We start from the raw sequence: 27,964 nt of genomic DNA, 5'->3' as shown, positions 1-27,964 counted from the left end.
CTGGGGCTTCCCGGGCGAAGGGAGCACAGACAGGTGAAGGGGCACGAGGTGCCTGTGGCTTCCACCTGCAGGGCAGGGAAGTCAGTGCAGTGCCCGCTTTGGGACACAGGACACTGAGGGAAGGGCCTGTGGTCTGGACTTGGGGTTACAGGTGGAAACGACTCCCAGGCAAAGACTAGTGGCGTTAGGGGTGGGGGTGACTAAAACTTTGGAGAAGGAGGCCAAACAAACAAACAAACAAACAAACAAAAAACCCTGAGTAAAAGAATGGAGAGGACAGTCAGAACAAAACATGTGCCACCCAGGGGTCTTGAGAGATGAAGGGAGGTGGGCCTTGGGTGCCACGTTCAGTGACCAGGTCCTGGGGCAGGGCTGCAGGAGGAAGGGAGCCAGCGGGCCTCTGGGAGGTCTGGGCCCTAAGTGGAGTTTTTCAGGGAAGGGGCGCAGCGGGACCCACATGTCGAGAGCAGCAGTGGGGAGAGAGCCAGGACCGCGTGGGAGCCCAGCAACGGAGTGGGAGCCCGGCCACGGCATGGAAGACCGGACTGCGTGGGAGCCCGAGGAGGACGTGGGAGCCTGGGGACAGCGTGGGAACTCGGGGACCGCGTGGGAACCGAGGAGGGCGTGGGAGCCCGGGGAGGACGTGGGAACCGGGACCGCGTGGGAGCCCAGGGCCGCTAGGATGCCAGCGCAGGCCGACCAGGTCGCTCAGAAAGAGGGGCCCGGAGCGCCACGCTGCCCGCCCCGCCTCGCCCTCGGTCCTTTCTCTTTCCCCGCCTCTTCTCCCTGAGGCTCCGCCCAGGTCCCGCCCCATACCAGCAGAGATCCCGCCTCCTCTGACTGCGTCCAATCGGCGGCCCGCTGCCACCAGCGGGGGGCGGGGAGATGCGCCGCTCCTCGAGGCTCCTCCCACGCCTGAACGTCCCGAAGGACAGGCAGGCGCCCAATGGGCTCTCGGGACGGCCGGAGCGGGCAGCCGGTCGGCCAATCCGGAGGCGGCGCGGGCAGGAAAGGCGGGCCTCGGTGACGGACAGGGGAGGAGGTGCCAGGCTGGTTGCTGGTTGCTAGCTGCCGCCGCTCACGCTACGGCCCGGTCGCTTCATTGTCACCTGGGCCTCGGAGCCAGGGCCAGGGTGCGAGGTCGTCAGCCTGAAGCCGGGGCCCCGGGCGTCCCACGCCGGAGGGCCTCGCACATCCCCCGCGGGCCGGCCTCTCAGGCTCCGCGCCCCAGGCCCGGCTCGCGCAGGTGAGGGGGTCCCCGCGCAGGTGACGGGCCCCAGCCCCTGTAGGTGAGGGCTGCCGCGCAGATGAGAGGGGCTCGCGCGGATGAGGGAGTCCGGGGCCCGTGCAGGTGAAGTCTTTCCCCCTTCTCCCCTACCCCGTGCAGGTGTGTCGGGGTGGGGGGCCTGCACCGGTGAGCGGAGTCCAATCAAAGGTCTCAGGTCCCACCACCTTGAGCCAGATCCTTGGGAGACTGGGAGCTGCCCGGTGGAGAAGCTGCCAGGGGTCCTGGGTCAGCCCATCTTGAGGAGTCTGGGCAGAGGCCCTGGACACCCACCGTGGGCTGCTGGGAGAGACATCTTTGTCTGCAAGGTGAGGTCTGGCCGGGAGGTTTCCACGGAGAGGCTGTGTTTACCATCCCTCGTGCTGCCGCTCCCGTGGCTGGGAAAGCTGGCCAGCCTGGGTCCAGCTGGGTGTGGCCAGTGCCCTGGGGAGAGGAGGGTGTTAAATTTCACCCACACGACCGGAAATGCATAACTGAGGACACCGACCTGGTGAATGGCAGGACAGCTCTGTGCTCCAGGCCGGAGAGGCAGGGGCACCTGGCCACGGGGCGCCCCACATGTGTGTGAGGGGGCTGGGGGGCGGAAGGAGGCCGCAGCACTGACCGTGGGTGGTAATGGCGTGTGCCTGTCGGCCCACCAGAGTCCTCGGTGGCAGGGAGGGCTGCCTCTTCTCTGTGGTACCGGCTCGTGCACTCGTCCACTCCTGTTGCTTGAGAGCTTGCCACGTGCCAGGGCCGCGTGGTCCCTGTCCTCACGGAGCTAATGTTCTTGTGAGGGGGTCAGACGTTGCAGACCGCCCATGGGGCAGGGTGAAGGAAAATAAAGCAGGACGGGGGAGCAAAGTGATGGCCCGGTGGCCCTCTGAATAAAGGGGGTGGCTCGTGACATCCCAGGGGAAGAGGCTCCCGGCAGAGGGACCCGCAGGATGGAAACAGGCTGGCCCAGTTTGAGGAGCTGCAGGAAGGCTGGTTTGGCTGAAGCAGAGCGAGGGGTGGCAGTGAGGAGGTCACAGAGAGAGCAGGGTCAGATCTGAGGGGTGTTGGGCATTTAGACTTTATTCTCTGTGCCAAGCGGACCCTCAGAAGGTTTTCAGCAGGGACACAGTGTGATCTGAGACCTGGTGGAGAAACATCAGCCCCGGCCGCCGTGCGGGGAGGGTCCGGGAAGGCGCGGTGCGCTTGTCCGGGTTCAGGGAGAGGGGGCTCAATCCGGGTTGTGGAGGGGAAGGATGTGTGGGGAGAGGGCACAGCTGGCTGGGTTGCTGAGGGAGCAGGTGTGGCGCTGAAGGGGAAGATGTCAGGATGAGGTCGAGGTCCTTGGCCTGAGCCAGTTACAAAGCATGACCCCTGGGGAGGGGGCAGCCAGAGGTGGGAGTCAGGGTTCTGTTTTGGTCTCTCTGGGGCTGAAGCGCCAAATGCACGGCTGGTCATGAGCCAGGAGTTAGGGAACCGAGGGGGCAGGAGCTGGCAGCCGCTGATTGAAGCTGGGAGGCCAGACGAGGTCCCCCAGGGGAGAGGGTGGGTGGAGGAGAGGCCCGGGTTGAGCCCCGGGGGCCCTCCGACTTCAGGGGTGGGAGTGGGGGTGGGCAGCAAGGAAGGCTATGAAGGGTGCCTGGTGCCAGGAGACGGGGGGGGGGGACCTGGACACGAGGGGGCAGATGCCACATCGCAGAAGCTCATGGGTTTCTGGAGGTTCCGAGGAAACGGAAGGGGTTCCGTGGCCAGACAAGCTGTGGCCCCTGGGTTGGGCAGCGTCAATCAGACCAAGTCCTGATTTGAACGTGTTGAGTGTTCACATAGCCGCCTTGTCCACACCTCAGGACGACCCAGGAAGAGGCACTTTCTCAATACCCATTTTACAGATGGAGGAGGTGAGGCTCAGACAGGTGGAGTAGCTGTCTTGGGGTGGGGGATGGGGTAAATGCTGCCTCAGGCCACCCTCAGGCAGGGTCCCTACGGAGAGGTGTCCCTGTGGCCCGGAGCCCTGCTCTGCCACGTGGCTTCTTTTCCCGACAAAGGAGCCCCGCCGCCCAGTGAGGAGGGTGGCGGTGGTGTGGTGGTGTGCCGGGAGGCCTGGTTCCTCAGAAGGCATCCCCCTGCACCTCTTCTTGCCTGCTCAGGGCCCTTGCAGCCTCCATGAAGGGCTCCCGGGCCGCCAGCGCTCCCTCTGGCCCCCCCGAGGGCAGCCCAGAAGGTGTGAACCTGAGCCTGACGGGCCTCCCTCCGCCTGTGTCCTGGCGCCCCAACAGCGCCTCCGCCGCCAAGCCTATCGCCCGTTCCTTCTCCGCGGTCTCGGGCAGTGAGCCAAGGAGGAAGGCACTGGTGAGTGCTGGGGCCGGAGGTGTCCAGGGCCGGCGGGGGGCTCCAGCTCACAGGTCAGAGCGATCTCCCCAAGAGGTCAAGGCCAGGGTCGGTCGCCGGTCTGAGGCAGAACCGAAATCACCAGCCTCTCGGCCCCTCTCGCTCTGCCAGCTTTAGGATTTGGGTCCTCAAGAAGCAGGGTGACCTGGGGTGGGGGGAGGAGATAAGCCCCCGGTGGCCTTGAGGAAAGCCCAGTGGGCAGGCGGGCGGCAGGCGCTGCGGCGGAAGCGAGCCCACCACGTTCCCTGGGTAGCGGGTGGTGGGGAGGATGAGGCCGGAGGACAAGGCCGGGCAGCCTCTGCCGAAGCCCCCAGGCCAAGCCTCACGCACTTCCTCCCGGACCCTCACCAGCCAGGGGTGAAGGGTGCCCACTTCATCCAGGAAGACGGGGCTTCTAGAGGCTTCCCGCGGCCATGCCCGGGACCCTGCACTGCTCTCGTCCACGAGAGCCGGGAGACCCTTCTTGCCACGTCCACCCGCTCGCCCTGAATCTGTTCTTCCAGGCCTGGTGTGACCCGGGGTGAACTGGTGAGTGTCTGAAACCCACGGGGACGGCTGTTTCTTCCTTTCTGCAGGAGGCCACAGGGCCCGGAGGTTCCCGAACCATCAACAACCTTCGCAGATCTAACAGCACCACGCAGGTCCACCAGCCACCAGCCGGCCAGGCGTGGACCGGCCCCCTCAGGTGACCCCTGCCCCCTCTCAGGTGACCCCTCCCTCTCCCCCTCAGGTGACTCCCAGCACACTCCTCTCTTGCTTCTGTCAGCCCTTCTTCCAGCCCCACAGCTTGGCCACGGGCTGGGCAGCGGGGCCTGACGTGACCTGCACCCAGGCCAATGCTGCACTGGGCAGGCGGGCCGAGTCTTGACCCGTCATATCTGCGGGTAGAGATGCGGACCCCAGGCCAGTGCCCCCCATACCTGCTTCTTTCCCTTTGTCCCTGCTGCACTCTTCCCGTGGGTGTCGGGGTGGCCGCGGCCTAGGGTGTGAGCATCTCTCTCAGGCACGGTCGTCAGATTATGGCTGAGAATCGACAGTTAAGCTGTTGGCTTGGGAACAGAATTCCCTTCCGGTGACCCGGCCCCTCCCGGCCCCTCGGAAGACGTGCCCATCTGTGCTCCTGGAGCCGACCCGGCCAGACGGAGTGACTGTCCCTGCTTGGCATCCTGTCTCCGACACAGGCCAGCCGAGGACCCCCACTTCCTGACACTCTTTGAGGGCAGCCCTGGTGGGAAAAAGAGGCTGACCGGTCTAAGCAAGGCCCCCAGCGAGAGGGGAGCCACGTGGAATGTCCTGGTAAGGGCCAGGGGCTGAGTCTAAGTGTCCCTTCAAGAGTGACACCCGGTTCTTTGCTGTGGCCGCACCTGCGGGAGGGGCCGGCAGCAGGGAGGGGGTCTGTGTTAGCTCCCCATCCGTGCGTGAGGCAGTGGGGGACCTGCCTGGGGCCTGGGGTCCGCGGCCTGTGCAGCACATCACGGTCTGAGGTGGCGTCAGTGTCCTCGACAGGATGACCACCCCAGGGCCTTCGACTCGCCACCCGACTCCGGGAGTCCTGGCACCCTCAGCGCGCCGGTGGGCCCACGGAGGAGAGAGTGCACCGTCCCCCTGGCCCCCAACTTCACTGCCAACAACAGGTGGGACCTGAGGCGGGTGCCACACAGGGACCCCAACCGCTGAAGCGCCTGGGGACTGACTGTCTTATTCGTGGCAGGTGCCCTGTGCTTTGGAATGAATGACTGAGGGCACAAGTGACTGGTTTTCTCCACCCAGGGGCCCTGGGGCGGGGGGGGGGGGAGGCCACAGGGTGGCACCTTGCACCCGGGGAAGGAGGCTGCGGGGAGGGGCCCGGGGAGGGAGGCCGTGGGGTGGCACCTTGCCCCCGGGGGCTCTGCTGGCCCAGGGTTGCTCGCCCAGGGCTCCTGCAGGCCTCCATCCGCCCTCTCCTCTGTGGGGCGGCCTGTCTCCCCAGGACCCGAGACGCCCGGCTTAGCTCTTGAAGAGGTCGGAGTAAGGCTCGGGGGAGGTTCTTGGGCCTCCGGGAGGGGTGGAGCAGGTGGCCTCGGGCGGGCCCTGCTCACTGGGTGCCGAGAGCTGGTTGGTGTGCAGGCCGCACCGCCCACGGCAGGACAGAAGCAAGCACATGCAGAGGGATGGCCACGACGCTGGGGTCTGCAGAGGGCTAGGCAAGCTGGCCTTGGTGGTGGGGCTGGTGGCCGGTGGTTGTCAGGGTGGGCAGGGGGCCTGGAGAAGCCGCCGAGGAATTGAGGGTCGGCACAGCCGCCCTTGGCTGCAGAGCCGGTCCCCCTCGCTCTTGGCCTCAGGGGACCAGTGGGCAGAGGGACAAGGACATAGGTGTGCCTCAGCGCAAGAAAGAACTTCTTAACGCCCAGAGCCATGCATCAGAGGAAGAGTCTTGGATCGTCTACCAGAGTCAGCACGGGAAGATTCTTCCTTTTGATGCAAGAATTTAAATTAACATTAATTTTGGAGGCACCTGGGTGGAATCAGTCGATTCTCGATTTGCGCTCCGATCACGATCTCATGGTCGTGGGATGGAGCCTGCTTGAAGTTGTCTCTCTCTCCCTCTCCCTCTGCCCCCTCCCCTGCTCACACGCATGCGCGCTCCCTCTCTCTAAAAAAAACTTTTTAAATTTTAATTTCTGTCAGTGATGCATGCACACAGCTAAATAGCGGAGCAGTGGGAGTACCTGGAGGGCTCAGTCGGGTAAGTGGCCGACTTCGGCTCAGGTCATGATCTCACGGTTCGTGGGTTCGAGCCCCGCGTCGGCCTCTGTGCTGACAGCTCAGAGCCTGGAGCCTGCTTCAGATTCTGTGTCTCCCTCTCTCTCTGATCCTCCCTGCTTGCTCTCTCTCTCTCAAAAATAAATAAAGATGAAAAAAAAAAAAAAGCTTTTAAAGCAGAGCAGTACCACACACTTAAAATAAAAGCAACAAACCCACTACCTCTTCCCCCAGAACTGAGTCCTGCTTCCCGGAACCAGCTTTCTTTCTTTCCTTTTTTTTTTTTTTTAACGTTTATTTATTTTTGAGAGACACAGAGAGACAGAGAATGAGCAGGGGAGGAACAGAGAGAGAGGGAGACACAGAATCCGAAGCAGGCTCCAGGCTCCGAGCTGTCAGCACAGAGCCTGATGCGGGGCTCGAACTCACGAACCGTGAGATCATGACCTGAGTCGAAGTCAGTTGCTTAACTGACTGAGCCACCCAGGCGCCCCTCTTTCTTTCTTTTTTTTTTTTTAAATGTTCATTTACTTTGAGAGAGAGAGTGAGCACACGTGCAGGGAGGGGCAGAGAGAGAGAATCCCAAGCAGTCTCCATGCCTTGGGGGCTGATCCCACGACCTTGGGATCATGACCTGAGCCAAAATCAAGAGTCGGACGCTTGACCACCTGAACCTCCCAGGCGCTTCTGGAAGCAGCTACTTCCAAGCAGTTTCTTCTAGTATTTTCTAGAAAACAGTTATGAAAATGTGCTCGTGGTGTTCGTTGTTGACTGTTTTCGACCTTGGATGCATGCAATCCACGTGGCAGGCGGGCCTTTGCTCCCCTGTGGCCGCCTTGTGAGTCCTCCCCTGTCCTTCCACACTGGCAGAGCTGAGTCCGTCAGATCTGGGCCACGGGGCCACGCTGTCACGCAGGGGCTCTTCCCGGTCCGAGTTCTGAGTTCACAACTTTTTCTTTTTGCTATGGGACTTGGGAGTGCTACTTAACCTCCCTGGGCCCCAGAATGCTCATTTATACTAAGGGGCCGCCGTTGTGTCTGCCCCACAGGGTCAGGAGGGTTTGACGGGTGAGCCGGGAGCCTCTTAGAGCAGCGCAGTGCACCTGTCTTTCCCAGAGCTAGAGACGATCGCTCCTTTTTCCCTAGCTGCTTGTCTGTGTCTCGGCCACCTGTCCCAGACTTGACAAGAGAGGCTGAAACTGGCCTCTGCACCGGGAGCCCAGCGGGGGCCCCTCCTGTCCCAGGAGCCTGGCTTCTCCCGAGGTCCCAGCTGTCCGCCCCCCCCGTGCGACCTCCGCTTCCTCTGTCTTCTGTGAGCACATCCTCCGCCAGACTCCGGAGCCAGGGTGCTGGGCAGGGAGAGGTTTCAGGACTGCGCAGTTGTTCCCTTTCTTTGCGCCGCTATTCCCGGGATTGGGGTTGCTGAGCGGATCCGACTACGGGCACCGCTCCTGTCTCCTCTGCCTTCCGCTCCGTCCCCGCGCAGCCCTCCATTCCACGAGCGCCTCCTGCTCCCGAGGGCGGCTGCCTGCCTTCCGGCTCGGGGCGCCTGGCTTTCCTTCTCGCGTCTCTGACGACAGCGGGGAACAGTGGCTGGCAACCTGCACCAGCTGCGGCGGGGGGCGGGGGAGGGCGCTGGCTGGCTGTTCGTCCCGCCTCTGCGCGCAGGGACGTCTGAGGTCACCGTGCTGGGAATGTCGAAGGTGACAAACGTTGCAAGTCCGAGCTTTTCCTGCCGAGAACGGGCTGGTAACGCTTGTCCAAGCGGCCCGGCCATCAGCATGGATTCTTTGGGACACCCTCCCTCTGCTTAGTGTTGTCTCCACCACATCCTGTTTGTTGGCCCGTAGCGTGCGGGTTGTTCCTCAAACGTCTGGAATACTGGCTCTGCCAGCATCTAAGAGGGGGGGCCCTAAAAGTTGCCTGGTGGCTCACTTGGGGGTGCCCGGGCAGGAACCCGGCTGGTGTCCTGGGGGTCCACACGTATTAGTGTCTGGGCGGCTCAGCCTCTCTGGATGTGGGGGGGGAGGGGGGGGGAGGTTCTCTGGTCTCCTGCCTCGGGGTTAGGTACCTGCCCGCCACTGCTGTGGGCCTGGTGGGAGAGGGCATGGCGGTGTCCTGCTCAGTGCACAGACCTTGCTTCTGCTGCAAGGCCAGCCTGTTGTCTGGAGCGCAGGGTGGGCTTGGTGCCTGGGTGCGAGGGTGCAGGAGGGATCTGGGGTGCAGCGTTCCTTTGGAAGAGCCAGGCACCCCCACTTCCGGCTCATGCCTGGGGCTCCAGGGGGACAGACCAGCCGCTTCGGGGCCTCTCCCCCGTCCCTCCATGTGTCACTTACCACTGGCCCTTCTCATCCTGCTAAAACTTAGCAGTCGTGTCTTCGCGGCAGCCTCCTCCCGCATTCCCTTGGTCCCTGTGTGTTTATACCGCGTGTGTTCCTTCCGGTGGGTGAGAGAGGGGCGGGGAGAGAGCGGTGTCTGCCTCCCCTCGTGTTTCCCTGGCACAGAGACGCCCATTCTCTGTTGACGGATGGCCTGACCTTCTCCCTGCAGCAGGTCTCTGCTGTTTGCAGACACCTCGGGGCCTGCTCCGTGGGAGTCCCTGGGTGGAGCTGTCCCGGGTCCCAAGAAGGCCCCTACTGTCGGTGTGGCGGCCGCGGTGGGGCCCCAGGGACGCCTGGACGGTGCCGCGGTGAGACGACTCGGGCTGTGCCGCCTCCCGGAGCCTGATGCCACCCGCGTCTTCCGGCAGGAGCAACAAGGCTGCCGTGGGCAACCGCGTCACCACCATGCTGCACAACCGCTACACCCCCTCGGAGAAGGCGCCGCCGCCCAAGAGCTCCAACCACACGGCTCCCTCCCTCAAGTAAGGCGGGCTCTGGCCTGGGGCAGGTCCGGGAGCTGATGCGCGGCCGGACCCCAGGCGCCCCCGGAGCTGCGGCCCTCGCCAGCGGGGGGGCACCGGGGCAGAGAGACACCAGACCCGGGTGGGCGATCACCCCCGGCGAGGGGTCCCTGCCGAGGAAGCCGTAGCCTCTCCCCGAGTCTCCGGCCCCCTGGCTGAGGCCAGAGCAGCCCGGACCCGTCACCCCCACCCCCCTGCCCGGCACACCCGGAGTCAGGGATTGCCCGTCGGCTGTCGTGGGTCACCGTCTGGCTCTGGGATCTTGTGACTTTGAGACTTTTTCATTTTTTAATTATTTTTTTTTTTTTGTTTATTTGAGAGAGAGCGACACACGTGGGCATGTGCTTGTGGGCATGGGCACATATGCACAGGGTTGGGGGAAGGAGCAGACAGAGATTGAGAGAGAGAGAGAGGATCCCAAGCAGACTCCACACTATCAACAGAACCCGACACGAGGCTCAACCTCATGAACCATGAGATCGTGACCTGAGCCCAAGTCGAGAGTGGGATGCTTAACTGCCCGAGCTACCCAGATGCCCCAGACCTCTTTGCTTTTTGTAACGGAAAGAGCCCAGTAACCCACCACGTGGGCTCTGTGTGGGGGGCAGGTGGTCCTGGGGATCGACTAGCGTGTGGGAACCGGGGGCCGTGCCCACTCCCGATGTCCTGTGGGTGTGTCCTTCCAGGCCCAAGGCCCTGGGATGGGGCTGAGGCAGCCCCGCTTCTCGAAGGCAGAGCTGCCCACCGGGGCCGTGAGTGGGCCTGGGCTGGCGCAGAGAGCCCCTTCTCTTCCTGTTAGCAATATCCTCAAGGCGGCCACCGGTGAGGGGGAGAGCGGCGGCTCCGGGAAGCCACACAAGAACTTTTCCAGCAGCAACCACGTGGCCCAGAACAACGCCGGGGCCACCCCGGGCCTGCTCAGACGGAAGGAGGTGACAGAGGAGGAGGCCGAGAGGTGACCGCGGGCTGGGGGCCGGGAGGGACCCTGAAGCTCCCCTGATAGAAATTTCCACTTAAGAAAATGTCAGGAAGAGGCAAATCTGGAGAAGGCGGAGGCCTGGGGCTGCCTGGGGCCCGTGGCTGCAGAAGGGGGTCCTTCCGGGGGTGACAGAAATGCTCTAAATCTGGGTCACACTGCCAGTCGTACGACCCTGTAAATTTATGAAAAATCGTTGAACCGTATACTTAAAATGGATAGATTTTACGGTATCTAAATTGTACGTCACTAAAACTGTTAGTTAAAAAAGCATTAAGTGGAAGGAAAACATAAAACTAAAAACACCCCAAACGGCCTTATGGCCCCGTCCCCTGAATCTTGCTCCAGCGGGGGCGATGAGGGTGGGCTGCCGCGGGACCTTCCGCCGGGGCCGCCGGTCCAGGGTGTCGCTCCTGGTCAGGAACCTTGTGCTGGTCAGAGTGTGGGAGCCAACACCTGGTGGGTGGCCACCGCTGCTGTCCCGTGGGAGCCTGGGGATGGGGCCCTGGGGGTGGGCGCGTGGGAGGAGCCGGCAGCCAGGTGCTTCCAGCCTGGCTGTGCATCAGCATACAGGCCCCTCTGTGCGCCTGTCCCGAAGCCGGCGACCATCCATGTCCTGGATGCTCCCTTAGGGCTTTTGCTGAGTAAATCGGCAGGGGGTCCTTAGAGCCGGGGTTAAGGCTTTTTAGAGTTTATTCAGCTTTACTGAGTCAAAGTGATTGATGTACGATAAAATGCACCCGTTTTAGATGTATTGCTGGCTGAGTTCGGGCGCGTGTATGCAGCTCTGTGGTCTGCAGGTACAGCCACCAAGACACAGGACGTCTGTCACCCCCAGAACCCCCGGAGGGCTTTTATCCAGCTCCAGACCCCACCCTGGCCACACCCATCTGTTCCCTTAGGGCTTTGCCTTTTCTAGAATAGTCTATGGCCCGAGCACTCAGCCTGTGGCCTATCATGCCCAGCCAGGTCTCTGGTTTGTTGCTTTTTGTCGGTGAATAGCGTCCACCATCAGGACGGCAGCGCCCACCCACAGACCCACAGCCGGGTGTGCCGGGCACGGCGCTGGGCCTTTGGGTTATTTCTGGTGACTGCACACAGAGCCTGCGAATGGGCGTTTTCACCTCCCCTGGGGAGTGCGGCTGCACACTCCCTGGGGGGGGGGGGGCCCAGGGGGGAGAGGCCGTCACTCGCTCACCCGGGTCGGCGGCTGCCTGGGGCCCTGCCTCAGTCCTGCGCCCTCCTGCCCCCGCAGGTTTATCCACCAGGTGAACCGGGCTGCCGTCACCATCCAGCGCTGGTACCGCCAGCAGGTGCAGAGGCGCCAGGCCAGAGCCGCTCGCCGGGAGCACCTGCTCGCGCCGAAGCGAGAGGTCAGCGGGGGGTGTGGGGGGGTGGGGGGGTGTGAGCTGTGCCCCGAGGAGGCAGGCGGGAATCCCCGGGGTCCCGGCTGCATACAGTGGGGTTTCTGGGACCAGCGGGATTGAAACGTGGAATTGCCCCATGGGCCCACACCCCATGTGGGGGCTCCCTTCCTCCCTGCCCTGAGTCAGGGCCCCTGCTCCGAGATGCAGAGCTGTCTCCCCACTCGAAGGAGCCGCTGGCCACCCGCAGGGAGGCAGGCTGGGGGACCGGGGGCGGGCGGGGGTGGGGTCCCGTGGAAACCCAGGTCTGGACGAGCACCCCCACCTTCGCCATCAAACCAGCTGTGGTTCCACAGGAACAGCGGCAGCAGCTGGGAGACAGGAACGTGCCGGACCTGCAGCAACAGAAGGAGGCGGCCAGGAGGAAGGTCCGGGAGGAGAAGGCGCGCCAGGCCAGACGATTGGCCGTTCAGGTGCCTGGGGTGCCCTGGGCAGGAAGCCCAGGGCGGAGTCAGCAGACAACTGCTGGGTACACCCCCTGTGCCTGAGAGCAAGACCGTGCTCCTGGGGGACCCCTGCCTGCTGCCTTCCCTGAGCCCTCCTGCCCCCAGCCCCTGGACGCTGGGCCTCGGGGCAGCTTGGTGGGGGGAGGGGGGACGGGAAGGGCAGGGCAGGGCAGCCGGCTTGTGCTGGGCGAGGCTGCTCAGAGGGGCCCCTCACGGCAGGAGCTCCAGCAGCAGAAGCGAGCCCAGAAGTCAGGCGACCCTGAGCCTGGGCTGCAGAAGGAAGCTCGAGAGACCGAGAAGCCCCAGCCCGCTCAAGAGTCCGCCCTGAGGCCGGGCAGCACCGCTCGGGCCCACCGGACCCACAAGGCCAATAACACCAGCGCGGGTGAGCCCAACAGAGTCCTGCCCCACCTCTGCCTCCCAGCTCTAGGCACTCTCAAGGTCATGGCCCTGCCCCGTGCCCCGCCCCCTCCCGCTGGGAAGGCAGTGGCCAGGAAGGAGGCGTGGCCTCTGCTGCCGTCCCTTGGCCCCGCCTGCTTCCGCCCTGGAGGAGGGGCCTCGGCTGTGCAGCCCCCTCCCGCTTCTCCACCGCCGCCCCTCTTGTTCTGAAGCTGGACACGATGACCCTAACGACCAGTGAGGCCGAGGGTTCTGGGGTGGTTGCACCAGTTTCCCTGACCTTTCACCCCAGAAGGTGAGGGTTCCGGAATGTTCCCTCTGCTCCGCATGCAGTCTGCCGTGGTCCCCGCTGCCACGTGCTCTCCCTCCCGTGCGTGTGGTCTCTTCTCAAGGGCCCCTCCAGATTTGCTGCCCCCGGGTGGGGCGATGCGCCCGTGACCAACGCTCTGCTCTGTCGTGCAGGAGCTGGCTTCCGTTCCACAGGCGCAGAGGACCCCTGCCAGCCGGCCTCCAACTCCTCCCCAGAGCCCCGGCAGTTTCCAGAGAACAAGCCTCAGGTGTCCATACAGCCCTTTCTGTCCACCCTCCCCCTCAGCCTGGGTGGCCTGAGTCCACCCCTGCGTGGCTGTGGGGTTACTCAGACTGGGAAAGGCTGCCTGGAATGGGTCTTGTTGCCCTAAGGCGCGGGGGGGTCTCACGATGGCCCTCGAATCCGGCTGGGCTCTCACAGACGCCCTGGGGTGGGGCCCGAAGTCCGTGCCCACAGAAGAGCGCAGGAAGCTCAGAGGTTGGGTGTGGGCCGAAGCCGCCGGGCCGAGGGGCGAGGAGGCCCGGCCACCCTTCTCCTTTTCCTGGAGGTGGGTCGGGGTGTGCCTGATCCATGTGGCTGAGTGGCCGTGGGCCGATGCAGAGGAGGCCTCCCTCTCCCCGCCTGCACAGTTCTCTGGGGGTCTTGGCCTCTAATGGCCTCAGCGGTTGTCCCTCCTGCCTGTCCGCTGCAGGATGCCGGCTCCCAGGACGTGGCCAGGGAGGATCTGGCGGTGGTGGGCCCCGCCAAGGACAAGGCCCAGTCCAGGGCGACCCTGGACGAGCTGTTGGCCACGCTAAGGCTGCTGGAGGAGGAGCCCGAGCCGCTGCCCAACCCCAGGGCCTATCACAAGGACAAATACTCCTGGACCGACGAGGTGACCGCGGGCTGCCCAGGAGTGGGGAACGGGTGCCGCCTCTCCGCCAGCGCGCCCCTGGGCGATGCCCTGCAAGCATCCGGGCAGGCTGAGAGGCCCTTCCTCCCAGACCAGGTCCGGCCGCCTTCCCCAGCCGTCCCTGCACTGGCTCCACCCCTGCCTCCCACCCGGGGGTCCCTGAGGAGCTCCCGAGGGCCAGCCCAGCGTCCGCGGCCACCCCTCAGCCCCTGATGCTGCGCCCCCTCCCCTGTAGGAGGACGATGCCAGCTCCCTGACAGCAGACAACCTGGAGAGGTTTGGGAGGCTCGGCACGTGTGCCAGTCCCCCCGAAGACGGGACTCTGCTCTCGGAGGCCAAGCTGCAGAGTATCATGAGCTTTCTGCACGAGATGGAGAAGTCGGGCCAGGACCGGCCGGCCTCAGCCCCTCAGGTGCGGAGGGTCCCCGGGGAGGGCGCCAGGTCATCACCTGCCTGGCCGTCACCTGACTCAGGCCGCCTTCCCAGGGGCTGGTGCCGGACGAGGGGCGCCTGGAGCCCACGTCCACGGTGAGCTCGTCTGTGATGCGGCTGAAGCTGGAGGTGGAAGAGAAGAAGCAGGCAGTGGGGCTGCTGCAGAAAGCGCTGGTAACGTCCCGCCCGTTCCCCGTCCCGTCCCCATCCCTGTCCCTGTCCTGGGCCATCGCCGCATCACCACCCTGGCAAATCCTCACACACGCTGCGGGGCCATTACTGCGTTGCCCCTGGTCCCCAGTGTCCCACCTCTCCTCCCCCCACCCCCACAGGTGCAGCAGCGGGACCTCACCGTCCGGCGGGTCAAGGAGACTGAGAAGGAGCTGGGCCGGCAGCTGCGGCAGCAGAGGGACCACTACGAGGCCACCATCCAGCGGCATCTGTCCTTCATTGACCAGGTGCCACCGCCGAGGCAGCCGGGCACCGGGGAAGAGGGGCCGGGACCTGCTGGGCCCAGGGGGTCGTTGGGTTCCAGACCGGTTTGGGCCGCACGGACACTTCTAGACCCACGGGGCTTCCTGGCAGGCCTGCTGCTCCCTTGTGTAGAAACCACAGCATCTTCTGTGTGGGAGCTGCTTGACGGGCCAGCCCAGGGCGTCACTGGGTGCTCTCCCCGAGGCCACGTCCCCCGGCCACGCCCCTTGTCCACAAGCGCTGGCTCCTGCAGTCTCGGCCCCAGGGGAGCCCGGGAGGGGAGGGGAGGGGAGGTCAGTGGTCCCAGGGGCAGGGCCCCATCTCAGGGCAGCCACCTGAGCCCCGGCCCTTGACCCGCCACAGCTGATTGAAGACAAGAAGGCCCTGGCAGAGAGGTGCGAGGCCGTGGTGGCGGAGCTGAAGCAGGGGGACCAGAGGCGCAGGGACAGGGAGGCCCAGGTGCAGGAACAGCATGAGCTGGTGAGCCCCTCGGGTGGGTGGCTGCGGCTGGAGTGGCGGCTCTGCAGCTCCAGCGCTCTCGGGCCCTGTGGGCAGTGGGTGTGGGGGGGACAGCCTCAGAGCAGGGGAGTCATGGGGGGTTTGAGAGCAAGATCACTGGGCCCACCGTGGAGGCTCGGGCCCGTGCCCCACACCCGGGACGAGGTGCCGCCCCAGCCCAGTCTCGTCCCTCTCTGGGCTGGAGCTGTGCTGGGTGCTAGACCCTGGGGCGGAGCCGGTTACCCCTCCCGTGTCACATACGAGGAGGCGGGGCTGGGAGGAGCCACCACCTGCCCTCAGTGCTGGCTGACTGGGAGCCTGAACTGCCCCAGCTCTGGGCCCCTGGGCAGAGGGACCTCCCCTAGCTTTCCTGGCTCTGCCGCCGAGGCCGGGGGCCCTGCCTCATCGGGCTTTACTGGCAGCACCAGCCTTCTCCCCTGCCCAGCTTCACTTCCCACGGCGTGGGCGACGATGGCCCCCAGGCCGAGAGCTGGCTCTGGGGGGGTGGGGGGGTACCAGCATTGTTAAGCCCCCTCCCCCACAGTGACCGCAGGGGACAGCCAGGGTTGGGGGGCCTTCCGTCACGCAGAAGTGGGGACCCGGGGTACCCCAGTAGGGCCTCTGCAGGCCGATTACTTTCCCCCATCTCAAGCCTCCAGACTGGATCCTGCCTCCACCTCCAGGGAGGGCAGAGTAGGACCACTGGCGAGTGCAGGGCCCCCGGGGCGGGGGTGGGGGGTGGCTGAGGGGCCAGGGTCTCTGTCGACTTCCTGTCTCCTTGCTGGCAGGAGATTAAGAAACTCAAAGAACTAATGAGTGCCACTGAGAAAGTCCGCAGAGAGAAGTGGATCAATGAGAAAACCCGAAAAATCAAGGAAATTACAGTCCGAGGTGGGGACCGGCCACACCTCGCTGGTCAGATGCTGACAGGCCACACGGCCCAGGGGGAGGCATGGGGGCCTTCGAGCAGGAACAGTAGTTTCGTCTATGCCCGCAGTAGAGACGGCCTTCCAGGGCAGCTACGGGGCCTCAGGTGCTGCCGTCCAGCCAGCTTCAGGCCCGGAGGAGGCAGGGAGGGGGCTGGCCACACGGGCCAAGGACCTGGGACGGAGGGTGGGTCCAAGAGGAAGGGCGTGGCCTTCCCTCTGCCGCCTGAACTCTTTCACCTTCCCGGGGTGCCAGCCAGGTAGGAGCATGGGGGACACACGGGGTTCCCTGCCACCTGGTCAGAGAGTAGGTCTGAGGGCTGACAGGGCTGCACCCACCACGCCTGGCCTGTGCCCGGCCCTCCTGCTCTAGGACACTCTCTTCCCCAGTGACGGTCGCCTCCAAGGGGAGACCCCTTGGGCCAGAGCTCCACGGAGGCTGCAGGGCCGCCCGGAGGGAGAGGGATGGTCGTGGGCCCAGGTGGACTCAGCCTCGCCTCCACTGGAGCCTGGGAGGGGGGTGGGGGGGGGTCGGGGGGGGTCGGGGATCCCCTGGGGGGGAAATCTCCTGGCTGGATTGCAGTTCTGGTGTCACGGTGGGTGAGAATGGGGGGTCCCCTACAGCACTGGGGGCAAGGGTCAGGGCTGTAGGCAGCAGAGTGGGCAGAGGTCAGGGGTCCTCTGCGGCCCCTCCCTCCAGGCACAGCGGCGCCCTCCCTCCAGGCCTGGAGCCCGAGATCCAGAAGCTGATCGCCAAGCATAAGCAGGAGCTGAAGAAGCTCAAGGGCCTGCACGAGGCGGAGCTGCTGCAGGCGGACGCGCGCGCGGCGCAGCGCTACGGCCGCCAGGTGGAGGAGCTGCGGGAGCACCTGGAGCGCGAGAAGGAGGCGCTGGGCCAGCAGGAGCGGGAGCGCGCCCAGCAGCGGTGCGTGGGCCCCGGGGACAGGAGGATGCGGAGCGGAGCCGGGGAGGGCGGGGGACGCGGAGGCTGGCGCCGGGGGCGTGGCCTCCCTGCAAACCCCTTGAAGACGTCGGCGTCCCCGGGTGGGGCAGGCCGGCTGCAGTGGCGGTGGCCCCCAGCTGAGGCTCTCTCGTCCCTCAGCTTCGAGCAGCACGTGGAGCAGGAGCAGCGGGCCCTGCAGCAGCAGCGACGGCGGCTCTACGGCGAGGTGGCCGAGGAAAAGGAGCGGCTGGGCCAGCAGGCAGCCAGGTGCCACCGGGAGGGGCCCGGGCGTCGACGGCCGCCACCACTCCCTCACCCAGCTGACCTCTCACCTCCCCCTCCCCCCAGGCAGCGGGCAGAGCTGGAGGAGCTGAGGCAGCAGCTGGAGGAGAGCAGCGCTGCGGAGGGCCGGGCCCTCAGGGCCGAGTTTGAGAAGGGGAGAGAGGAACAGGAGCGCCGGCACCAGGTGGGCAAGCCTGCGACCGACCGCGCCCCGCCTCGCACCTTTGCCCTGGCGCTCCCCCTCCCCCGTCCCCCTGCGTCTCCTGCGTCCCCGTGCACCCTTCCACGTTCCCCCGTCGCCCCCTCGTCCCTCCCCTCTTCCCTGCGTTCCGCAGCCCCCGCCCCCGCGCTCCGGCACCGCATCCCCACCCCGTCAGCCGCTGCAGGGCCTTGGGGTCACCGTGTCAGGGTCACTATCCGTGCCTGACCCCATCTGCCAGAATGGCGGCCACTTGGAGAGCTGGGCAGATCCTGCAGACCATCTCCCCGGCTCCCCTGCACACCCTCAGCCCAGCTGGCCCTGGGGGGCGGGGCTTCAATGCCTGCTCTCACGGTGTCGCCCACCCCCCCAGATGGAGATGAAGGCCCTGAAGGACCAGCTGGAGGTGGAGCGACAAATGTGGGAGGCCAGCTGTGCCAAGAAGGAGGTGGGGAGCGGGAAGCCGCAGTGTTTGTTCCTGCCCCGCACCCCGGACACCAGAGCAGGTGGCATGGGGTTCCGTGCTTCTGTGGCCTCGCGGAGGGCAGGGTTGCCGGTGTCACGGTGTCACAGTCGGGCAGCTCAGGGGTCGGTGGCATTGTGCTAGTGTGTGTGTGCAACACCTGAGTGCGTCGCCAGGAGGCGGGAGAGGTGGGGGGGGGCAGACCCGGCTGACATCAGAGGAGGCTGTTCCTCGCCCCTGCCCTCCAGCTGGCTGCTCTCAGGGTTACCACTCAGCCAGCGAGCAAAAGGGGAACACTTAGGAGGCGGTCTCCCCCCTTATCTTCCAGTGCCTTCCACAGGCACGGATTGTGCCACCAGGCTCGCCGGTCCCGGAAGGAGGCTGTGGTGGACAGGTGCACAGGGCCACACATGAGGCGATGGCCCATTGGCCTAGTGACAGGGCCTCAGCAGTGGCCAAGCAGCCTCCCTGCGTGCCCCGTAGCTGTGCACAGCGGCCACTGTATTTGTGGGACGTGTTTGCAGATGTGGGCAGCTGGGTCAGAGGGCGTGTGGTGTGAAACCTGACCTGAGTCTCCAAATTGCCTTCCAAAGGCCTGCCCCGTCTGGGCCTTCGCTGGCCAGGCCTGGAGGTGTCCCTTCCTGTTCTCAGAACCAGGATCTGGTCCCTCCTTTGACGCTGGCGGGTCTGGCAGCAGACTCCGGCTGCACTGCTAATGTTCCCACGTGTGCCCCTGCTCTGTCCCGTCCTGGGTCGCCCTGGGTCCGAAGATCCACCGTGTGAGCTGCCGGGTACCGGGGGCTGGACCTGGGGGGGCGTGGCCAGCCCCACCAAGCCCCGTGCGCCCCGCAGGAGGCGTGGCTGCTGACCCGGGAACGGGAGCTGAGGGAAGAAATCCGGAGAGGCCGGGACGAGGAGATCGAGCTGGTCATCCGCCGGCTGGAGGCAGACATGACGCGCGCCAGGGAGGAGAGCGAGCGGACCGCCGAGAGCCGGTGAGGCCTTCTCCCAGCGGCCCCGGCGCGGCCCCGCGGCCCCGGAGCCCCCTGACCCTGCCCTGCCGGCCCCCCAGCGTCAGGCGCATCCGGGACAAGTACGAGACGGAGCTCTCGGAGCTGGAGCAGTCGGAGCGGAAGCTGCAGGAACGGTGTGCGGAGCTGAAGGGGCGCCTTGGGGAGGCCGAGGGGGAGAACCTGCGTCTGCAGGGCCTGGTGCGGCAGAAGGAGAGGGAGCTGGCCGACGCGGCGGCGGTGAGCGGGGCGGGCAGGGGCGGGCGGGCGGCCCCAGTGCATCCGGGTCCCCGCTCACACCCGCCCTGTGCCGACCCAGGTGAACGAGCAGCTGGTCAGCGAGCGGAGCGGCCTGGCCGAGGTGCTCCGCCAGGAGTTCGCCGACCGTCTGGCAGCCTCCGAGGAGGAGACCCGGCAGGCCAGGGCCCAGCTGGAGCAGCTGACCCGGGAGAAGCAGGCGGAGCTGGAGGAGGTGCACGGGAGGTGGGCCGTGGGCTGGAGCGGGGGGGGGGGGGGGGGGGGGGGTGTCCCTGAAGGGCACGGGGGAGGGGGAAGGGGGGACACAGTCTGGAGCCGGGATCCTTGGGGAGCAGGGGTGGGAGAGGTGGGCCGTGGGCTGGAGCCGGGGTCCCTGGGGGGCACGGGGAAGGGGAAGGGGGGAACACAGGCTGGAGCCGGGGTCCCTGGGGAGCACGGGGGAGGGGGAAGGGGGGAACACAGGCTGGAGCCGGGGTCCCTGGGGAGCACGGGGGAGGGGGAGGGGGAAGGGGGAGACACAGGCTGGAGCCGGGGTCCCTGGGGGGCACGGGGGAGGGGAGAGGGGGGCAGGGTCCCGCAGCTGCAAATGACAGGACCCTCGGCCTGAGAAAGGGGAGCCTCCTTGCGGCTGAGGCAGAATGGGGCCCGTCAGCAGCTGCTGTGGTGTCCCTGTGAGGCGCGGCCCCAGGGCCCGGCCATCCCAGCGGGACTAGGGTCTCCCCTCCTGCCCCAGGAGCGCGGCCTCCAGAGAGGCCTGGGTGAAGCAGCAGCAGCTCACGTGTGGGAGGAGTCCCAAGGTGGGGGCGGGGGTAGCAGCGGGCAGCGCCCCCAGCCCCGCAGGCCCCTCAGTCCTTCCAGAGAGGCGGGGCTGGGGGCGGGGCCTTTTGGCCTCAGGGCCGCAGGGAGCGGTCCTGGTGCCAGGGTTCCCGCTCTGGGCTCTGGCCCGCCGAGGCCTGTTCTGCGGGCAGCGGCCCGAGGCCAGCCATGGGGGTCACAGTGCCAGGCGTCAACCCCTCCAGGCGGCCCGGTGCCCTCGGGCGGCAGGGCTGGGGTGGGGTGGGCAGCAGAGCTGCCCCTCCTGCTCTTCGGGGGACGGAGGCTCCGCCCTGCCACCCTCAGCTGCCCGGGTCCGTGTTCGCCTCGCAGGGTGAAGGTGGCCCTGGCAAAGAAGGAGGAGGCGGTGCGCGGCCTCCGGAAGCAGCACGAGGTGGGTCCCCGAGGCCGAGGCCGGGGGCGGGGACGCGGGCGGCTGGGGCCTGACCGCAGGTGGCCCGCGTGTTGCAGGCCGCCGTGAAGCGGGCCGACCAGCTGGAGGAGCTGTTGGAGCAGCGCAGGCGGCCGTTCCCGAGCGCCAAGTGACCGAGAGCAGCCCGGACCGGCGGGGACAGCAGGGCTGAGGGCGCCGGCGGGGCGTGGCCCCCGTCAGGCCCTGGCCTTCCATCCCCCTTCCCTCCCTCCGCCCCGGGCTCAGGTCATCCTGAGGCTAGAGCGCCGGGGCTGCATTTTAACAGTAAAGAGGTGTTTTTAGTACTGATGTGATTCTGTCTGATCTCTCTCTCCTGGGCGGGGTCCCCAGCTCTGCTCCAGGCCTGGCCTCCCCCCCCCCCCCCCCCCCAGCCCCCGGGGTTGAGTCCCAGCCCCCGAGCACAGGGAATGTCTGTCTGTTCCGGCCTGGGCTCTCCCGGGCTCCCTAGCTGGCTGGCCCTGCCCTCCGAAGGAGCTTGGAGGCTCTTCCCCTGCCCTCTTCGGATGCCCCAGCTGTGGTTGTGCTCCCCCTGTGGCAGAGACCCTCTTATTCCTCCACCCCACTTGGGGACACCCCCTGGAAGTGTGTAGCCTGGAGCCCTTGAGAGGTGGGCACTGGGCAGGCTGTGCCCAAGAGGAGGGTGAGGCCGCCCCGAAGTCAGGGTGGGGGTGGTGAGAGGCCCACGGACAGGGTGCTCCTTCTCCAGGACGCGCCTCCCCTCCCTCTGCCAGGCGCACTGGGGAGCGTGTGCTGGCCAGGAAGTCCCTCCAGCTCACACAGGGTGACCTCCTGCACGTGGGTTGTGGCAGGGCCGCCCCGGGGGAGGGCTGAGGCAGCTCGCAGGGCGCTCACTTGCAGGACGGTCCGCTGTCGCTGCTGTTCCCTTCCTTGGGGTGTGTCCAGCCTTGGTTCCCTCATCTGCACAGGAGAGTCTTTCTCCTCTTTGGTGCCAGAGCGGGACGCAGCACGGAGACTCACAGGCCCACTCTGGCCCGAACCCTGCGCGGGGCGGGGGCATCTGCTCGGGGCCGTCCACCTCCCCTCCTCATGGGGCCGTCTCGTCCTGTGAGATGCTGGATGGGAGGAAGTGGCCGTCTGGCGTGTGTAACTGGGGCGCCCTGTCTGGGGCTTGCGGGGCGGAGGGGCTGCTGGCCCACTTCCTCCCCCCGGGGCCAGTGTTGCCCTGGAGCTCAGCCCCTCTACGTGCAGTTCTAAGAGTCAGGCTGACCTTCTGACGCGTCCTCTCGAGTCCCGAGAAGGGGGGATGGCTGGGCCCCAGGGGTGGGGGCTCCTCGAGGGGAGGGGCGGCAGGCACCAGCTCAGACCCCTCCCTGGGCTACAGCTGCAGCCAGAAGGAGCCGGCTACTCGCTGCCCTCGGGCCGGCTCCCGGGGGCAGAGTGGGGGCCACACGGGGGAAGAATGGTTCGGACCTTCCTCCCGGTTTCCTGTAAAAGGTATTTTTGTCTGAAGCTGTCATTAGGAGTTGCCAGGGGGAAGCCGCTGTAAATTACTAAGCTATGTATTTTTGCAAGTAAGGTGTTCAGCAGGCGGGAAGACAGACAGGGTGGGGGCCAGAGACGGGGGTAGGCAGGAAACCTGTGCAGACGGGCAGAGGTGCTGCTCCAACCTGGGGCAGCCTGACTTCCCAGCCCAGGCAGGACCGGGCACCACCCGGCAGGAGCTCCTCGAAGCCCCCTGTGGGCAGGATGGCGGGGACACCCTGAGTTTCTGACACAGTCCCTTCCCCGGCTGGCTGTGGGTTATAGGGGCAGCTTGGAGGGGGAGATCTCTGGCCCCACCCCACCCAGACCCTGTCCCAAGGCCCACGGCATTTGTGGTCCTCTGGCCATGTGCCTTTTTGGAGACCAGTGACAGCACAAACGAATCCTCGAAGTTCCTGTTGGATCAGTGCCAGGCAGAACCATGAGCAAAACAAACCAACAGCCTGCCCTGTGGGGTGTGCAGTGGGGGCAGGGGCCTTGGCCTTTCAGAATTCCTCTACTTCCCTCCCTCTCCTTTAAATTTGATCTTCTTTTCTTTCTCTGACTTCTCAAGAAGTGTTCTTAGATCGCCGATGGTCAGCCTTTCCCTTCCGAGCCCACGCAGCAAACACTCTATTTTCCTCCAAGCAACACGAGACTTGGGTTTATTGTAGTTTCATTATTCTTAGGTTCAAAATATTTTTTCTGTGAATTGTGGGTTGTTTAGCGCCTCATTACTTTTCATTTTGGGTTTGCTTTCTCACTTGACTTACCCATGGTCAGAAAACGTGTTCTATGTTATTTCAATTCTCTGACTCCATTGAGACTTGCTTTATGGCCAGCGTTTGGTCAATTTTGGTAAACGCTCTATTGGTTGACGTAAAGAGAATGCAGTTGTTGGATGCAGAGTTGATCTTTATCGTTTGGGTTGAGTTCACTCTTTGTGTTTCTAGTCTTCCATATCCTTACTGCTTTCTTTGCTCCTCACCCTATCAGTCCCCAAGAGGAACGGTAAAATCTGCCCCTGCGGTCATGCATCACCTCTTTATCATCTTAGTTGGCTCATTTTTGCTTTAGGAATTCCAAGGCTGTGTTAGTGGGCGCATACACATTTAGAGCTGTGTGTTCTCCTAGCAGACTGACCCTTCACTTTTATGAAATGGCCTCTTTGTCTAGCAGCGCTCTTGCCTACGGTCTCTGTCATCGGACAGTGGTGACTGTACCAGCTTTCTCACCATACTGTCTGCGTGGTGTCTCTCTGCGATTCTTCGTACTTCCAGGCTTTCCGTGCCCTTCCAGTTAAAAACAGCTTGAAACCAGCCACAAATAATATGCAAATTAACGGGCATGGCCAGGGCTGGCCTGTACGGAGCTGCATTTTGCCCCTGATCCAGAGGGATTTCTTCTGCTCTGAGGGGGACTCAGGGGAGGGACTGGGCTAGCTGAGGCTGGTCTCCAGTCTCTGTGAGGACTGGCTTGGTTCTCCTGTCCTCACTCCTCACTTCCAGGCCCTTAGGGCCCTAAGCAAAACCCCTCCTCCTCCCTGGAAGATACCAAACACTCAGGAGGCCACCAGATGCCCTCCTCAGCTGCCCAGCCTCTTGGCCACCGTTACTAACTGGCAGATGCCTGGCAGGGAACCTGTGCCAACATGAAGCTCAAAGCCGTCCTTCCCTGGGATCTCAGACCCCACGTCCTTGGTGCTTTTTTTTTTCTCACAATGAGCATAGTAAGTGAATGTTGTAGTGTATTAGGGGATGGTGAGTGCTACGGGGAAAGATAATAGGGCAAGGAGACGAGGAAGGCATGGGGAGGGCATGTGTGATGTACAACAGGGGAGTAAGGATTGGCTTCTTTGGGATGTGACATTTGAGGAAACACTGAAGGAGGCAACAGAGTTAGTCACACAGATCTAAATCTAGGGAAGAGCATGCCAGGCCCAAGAGCGGCTGTGCAGAGGGAACAGTGAGGAGGTCAGTGTGGCTGAAGTGGGGGCTGGGGTCTGAAGTCAGAGAGAGCGTGGGGAGCCAGGCACGTGGGCATTCCAAGGACTTGGCTTGACAGGGGAGCTTCTAGAGGGTTCTCAGTGGGGCAATGGATCTGACTTCCTTTTTTTTTTTTTTTTTTTTTAAGTAAGCTCTATGCCCAATGCAGGGCTTGAACTCACAACCCCGAGATCAAGAGTCTCCTGCTCTATCGACTGAGCCAGCTGGGAGCCCCAGATGTGACTTGTATTTTTTTTTTTATTAAAAAAAATTTTTTTAAAACGTTTATTTATTTTTGAGACAGAGAGAGACAGAGCATGAACGGGGGAGGGTCAGAGAGAGGGAGACACAGAATCTGAAACAGGCTCCAGGCTCTGAGCTGTCAGCACAGAGCCCGACGCAGGGCTCGAACTCATGGACCGCGAAACCATGACCTGAGCCGAAGTCGGCCGATTAACCGACTGAGCCATCCAGGCGCCCCTGACTTGTATTTTTAAAGGCTCTCCCCACTGCTGTGCTGAGAACCGATTGTCAGGTGGCAGGTGGGAATCTTATTTGGGGGCTGTGGTAATTGTCTGGGCTTTCTGAGGACAGAGCCAGTGGGACCCCCACAAGGGTGGGTAAGGGGAGGAATGCAAGATGACATGTGAGTCAGGCCCCCGCTCCTGCCACAGCCCAGTGAGGGTGCTCCGGAGGGGCGCCTTCACTTCCAGGGTGATCCAGCCACCTTTGGCCCCTCCTTCCTGGAGGGTGGGGAGTCCCATGGAGACTGGACGAGAGAACGCACCTCCTGTAAACCTCACCATAAGCCACACATGCCCCTGTGTTCACCCTCCACACGTGGCCAGGGGAGGCTGGGAAGGGGGCCCAGTGCTCCCCGGGACCAGCCCCAGGATGGAGGGGGAGGGCAGCCGTTACCCTCTGTGTGCACATCTCCAAGCTCCTGGACTGAGCAGCCCCAGGAATGAGGCAGCACAAACAGGAAGGTGCAGGTGGCGAGTCTTTGGGAAAGGCGAATCGGAGCTCAGCCCCGGGCTCTAAGCTTGAGATGCCCTTTTCCCGTGAAACGGGGCGTTGGGAAGCCAAAATGGACACAGGAGTCAGGGCACGGGAAGAGGTGGGATATGGGAGCCCTGGCCACCAGGTGGTACTTAAACCGCAGGACAGGGGCACCCGTCCTTCCCAGAGGACAAGCATGGGGGGGGGGGGTGGCAAGGCCCCAAGGGGGAGGGGCTTCTCTTCTGCAGGAAGAGGCTGGGGAGAAGGGTCATCGAGAAGAGGAAGGAGAGAGCCAGGAGACAACGCAGGACACAGGCCAGGGCCCCCTTGGGACCCTGGGGTCTCAGGTGTCCCCGCTCTGTGTTCACGTGGCTGCTGCGTGAACCCAGGGCAGCCTAGCAGAGTGCAGCTGGGGCTGGGGAAGGGGGTCCTGCAGGGGTCTGGGCCCAACGAAAGCTGGCCGTGGAACTCCTCTGCAGGTGTCCCCAGGGTTGTGGGGACAAGGAGGAGGCAGAAGGGACAGGGGCTGGATGCACCCACCAGCCCAGCCTCCCGTCTTCCCCCCTACACCCCATACGCCTGTCCCGCCCCCCCCCCCAGCTCTCCCCTAGACCCATGATCCTCTCCCAGGTCACTCACTGCCCCCCAAGAAACGCTCGGGCTGCATTGTTCATTTAATGACATTTTTCTTCCATTTCCCTGGCACATGCCGCGTCCACCCCCACGGCCTCCTTGATCGGGCACACAAACACCTCGCGATGCCCCGTGGTGTAGCTTCCTCTGGCCCAGGGCTGGGTGTGGTATTACTTCTTCTTTGGAACTTTCTCCTTTTTGATCAAGTCAGAAAATTCTAGAATAGGAGACAGATTTCTGGTGAACAATCCCTTGCCTTGCGCCCCTCAAGTCCTGCAGACCCAACGGGAAGACACACCCCCTTTTGGGAGGGGGGAGGGTCTCACAAGGGAGGGGACCCTGTATCCAGCCCTCCTGAGCCCTGGGGAGCAGGACTGACCCCCACAGTTGCTGTGTGCCTTGTGTCCCCACCCAGGGCCTGCTTGGTGGAGGTGAGCCAGCCCCTTTGGGGGTTTAGGATGGACTGGGGACCCTCGGTCCCCTTTGTGGAGACCCTCAGGAATTCCCCTTAGAGTTCCTGAGATCATCCTGCCTTTCTCAGGCAGGGAGGCTGGGGCACTGAGTCCGAAGCGAACCCTTTGGCCAGGCTGCCCCTCTGTTAATTCTAGGGGCTACCCCGTAAGTCAGGGTTTGCGAGCCCAGAGAGGTGAGGACGGGCTCACAGCTGGCAGTGGGGTCTGGAGGTCCGTCTGTCTGAGGCTCTGAGCCTTGCTCGACTCTTCTCGGGGTCACCTTGCTGCCCTCTGCCCTCGGGCCCCGGGGCCAGCAACTTGGGGATGGGGGGGTGGGCGGGGCTGCAAGATGACCGGACCCCAGGGTAGCCATGGAGAGCCCGAGGCCCCCGTCCCTATCTTCGAACCTCCCTGCCCATCTCAGACCACCGCGCTCCGTCCCCTGCACCACGGACCGCTGCTGCGTCCTGGCTGACCTTGCCCACAGCCGCCTCAGCCCACCTCTCCCCCACCGGCTCCCCTCCGTCCAGGGAGCGCCCCACCCGCTCAGCCTCCCTGACGCTCCGCTTCCCATCTGTGGTGGGTGACGGTGCCCCCTAAGGAGGAGGCTGTACGCTTGGTGCCTGGGGGTGGGCGGCCCTGCTCAGCGTTGCCCCGAGCTGGGTGCCTCGCGACGTGGGGTCCGGGAGCGGCCGGCCAGGAAGGTCCCGAGAGACACCTCTGCCCCCTCTGTCTGTGCTGACCCACCTTCGAAGTCGATCCTGCCATCCCCGTCCGTGTCTGCCACCTGGATCATGGCCTCTGCCTCCTCGTCCGTCAGCGGGGCGGTGGGCGTGCTGCTGGGGGCGATGGACAGGATGTACCTGGAGCCAGGGGTGGGCTCGGGTCAGAGCCGAGGGGGTGTCTGGCCGGTGCCCGATGGTTTGCAAGGTGCTCACTCCCCACTTTACAGGTGGGGAAACTGAGGCCCGGCTGGAGAGTCGTCTCTGGGCCCGGCCCCAGTGCTGTGGACCTGGGCTGTTTCCGGCCGCCCCACCTCCCCCGAGGCCAGCTGGGGCCCGACGGGGGGTGCCGGGTCTTGTGCCGGGGTGGATGCGGTGGCCGTGGACTGGGCACGGGGCCCGAGGCTCGGTACCCCTCTCCCCAGCCACTGGCCATTACTTGATCTCGTTCCACTCGATGAAGCCACTCTTGTCCTTGTCCAGAGTCTGGAAGGCCTGGCGGATGGCGCTCTCCAGCTGCCCCGAGGCCTGGAACTTCTGCATGTACTCCAAGAACTTGAGGTAGTTGAAGGAGCCTGGGACATCCAGGCGCAGGTCACGGGGAGCCCAGAGGGAGGCTTCTGCCCTGGGGGTGGGGACTGCCGTGTCCTGCACTTCCCCTCCCCCCACCCCTGTGTGAGCGAGGCCGCCCAGCCCGGGGAAGGGGGAGCTCCCAGAGGGACTCCTGTGTCCACTGCTTCCTCGGCCGTGGCTGGGCCAGGCCCGGGGTCGGGACACGGTGCTGGGGACGAGGGGTGTGCTATACCGTGATGCCTCATGTCCGTGGGCAGCAACTCTATGTCCTTGTCTGACAGGGACGTGCCCATGGCCAAGGCCATCTTCTTCATCTGAGAGGAGAAGTCCTCGTCCATCCTGGCCCTGCGGTGGACAGGGAGCCGGCTCGGTGGGTGCACACGGGTTGGGTGCGGGGCGCTCTGCTCAGACCAGAGCAGACACCTCCCCTGCCTGGTGCCAGCTCCCGCCTCCCGAGCAGCGTCCCCAGGGGCCTGGACCAGGCCCCCGGCTGCCCTTGACCACAGAGACTCCCGGGTCCGGGGCCCTGGGGGAAGGTGTGCCTGAGACCTGCCTCACGCCAGCTGGCCCCCTTGAGGTACCGCACCCATTTCACAGAAGAGGCTGAGGCCTGCGTCCGGTAAGTAACGATCACAAGGTCCTTCACTCCG

The 27,964-nt window shown here is 64.6% G+C and overlaps 2 protein-coding genes across 12 annotated transcripts; one reads left to right on the top strand and one right to left on the bottom strand.

Annotated features, from left to right (window-relative positions):
* The first annotated feature begins 1,034 nt into the window (after positions 1–1,034).
* On the top strand, positions 1,035–20,752 carry CEP131 (centrosomal protein 131). Of its 11 annotated transcripts, none has more exons than XM_047833492.1 (27): positions 1,035–1,246; positions 3,106–3,156; positions 3,406–3,607; positions 4,222–4,331; positions 4,828–4,942; positions 5,141–5,280; positions 9,138–9,251; positions 10,090–10,245; positions 11,522–11,639; positions 11,987–12,103; positions 12,356–12,521; positions 12,998–13,092; positions 13,537–13,833; positions 13,973–14,149; positions 14,224–14,343; positions 14,502–14,627; positions 15,007–15,123; positions 15,930–16,032; positions 16,791–16,992; positions 17,170–17,277; positions 17,359–17,476; positions 17,865–17,939; positions 18,807–18,949; positions 19,027–19,204; positions 19,284–19,436; positions 20,369–20,429; positions 20,507–20,752. In XM_047833492.1, the coding sequence occupies exons 3-27, from the start codon at positions 3,422–3,424 to the stop codon at positions 20,617–20,619; spliced, it is 3,408 nt and encodes a 1,135-aa protein (XP_047689448.1). In that variant the 5' UTR covers positions 1,035–1,246; positions 3,106–3,156; positions 3,406–3,421; the 3' UTR covers positions 20,620–20,752. The 11 variants fall into 11 exon arrangements, with proteins under 11 accessions (XP_047689448.1, XP_047689447.1, XP_047689446.1 ...); XM_047833491.1 differs by lacking the exon at positions 3,106–3,156 and adding an exon at positions 1,388–1,593; XM_047833490.1 differs by lacking the exon at positions 3,106–3,156.
* A 4,985-nt stretch (positions 20,753–25,737) lies between these two features.
* PVALEF (parvalbumin like EF-hand containing) lies at positions 25,738–27,652 on the bottom strand. Its single transcript, XM_047831823.1, has 4 exons — positions 27,547–27,652; positions 27,181–27,316; positions 26,767–26,882; positions 25,738–25,784 (listed from the first exon to the last, which is right to left on the bottom strand). Exons 1-4 carry the CDS (start codon positions 27,650–27,652, stop codon positions 25,738–25,740), a joined length of 405 nt encoding a protein of 134 aa, XP_047687779.1.
* Between the last annotated feature and the right edge of the window lie 312 nt (positions 27,653–27,964).

The sequence above is a fragment of the Prionailurus viverrinus genome, chromosome E1 (assembly GCF_022837055.1).
Source record: "Prionailurus viverrinus isolate Anna chromosome E1, UM_Priviv_1.0, whole genome shotgun sequence".
Taxonomy (NCBI): Eukaryota; Metazoa; Chordata; class Mammalia; order Carnivora; family Felidae; genus Prionailurus; species Prionailurus viverrinus.
Note: the sequence above shows the minus strand (reverse complement) of the source record. Positions and strands in the feature narration are given on the sequence as shown.

What these genes read in the sequence shown, in the direction of transcription:
- CEP131 (XM_047833490.1), top strand. Translation starts at nt 3,422, where the DNA reads ATGAAGGGCTCCCGGGCCGCCAGCGCTCCCTCTGGCCCCCCCGAGGGC. An exon ending in TTCCAGAGAACAAGCCTCAG is followed by an intron (nt 13,093 to 13,536) that starts GTGTCCATACAG and finishes TGTCCGCTGCAG; the next exon opens with GATGCCGGCTCCCAGGACGT. An exon ending in CTGGGCCAGCAGGCAGCCAG is followed by an intron (nt 17,278 to 17,358) that starts GTGCCACCGGGA and finishes CCCTCCCCCCAG; the next exon opens with GCAGCGGGCAGAGCTGGAGG.
- PVALEF (XM_047831823.1), bottom strand. Translation starts at nt 27,652, where the DNA reads ATGGACGAGGACTTCTCCTCTCAGATGAAGAAGATGGCCTTGGCCATG. An exon ending in CACGGACATGAGGCATCACG is followed by an intron (nt 27,317 to 27,546) that starts GTATAGCACACC and finishes TGGATGTCCCAG; the next exon opens with GCTCCTTCAACTACCTCAAG. An exon ending in TGGCAGGATCGACTTCGAAG is followed by an intron (nt 25,785 to 26,766) that starts GTGGGTCAGCAC and finishes CTCCTATTCTAG; the next exon opens with AATTTTCTGACTTGATCAAA.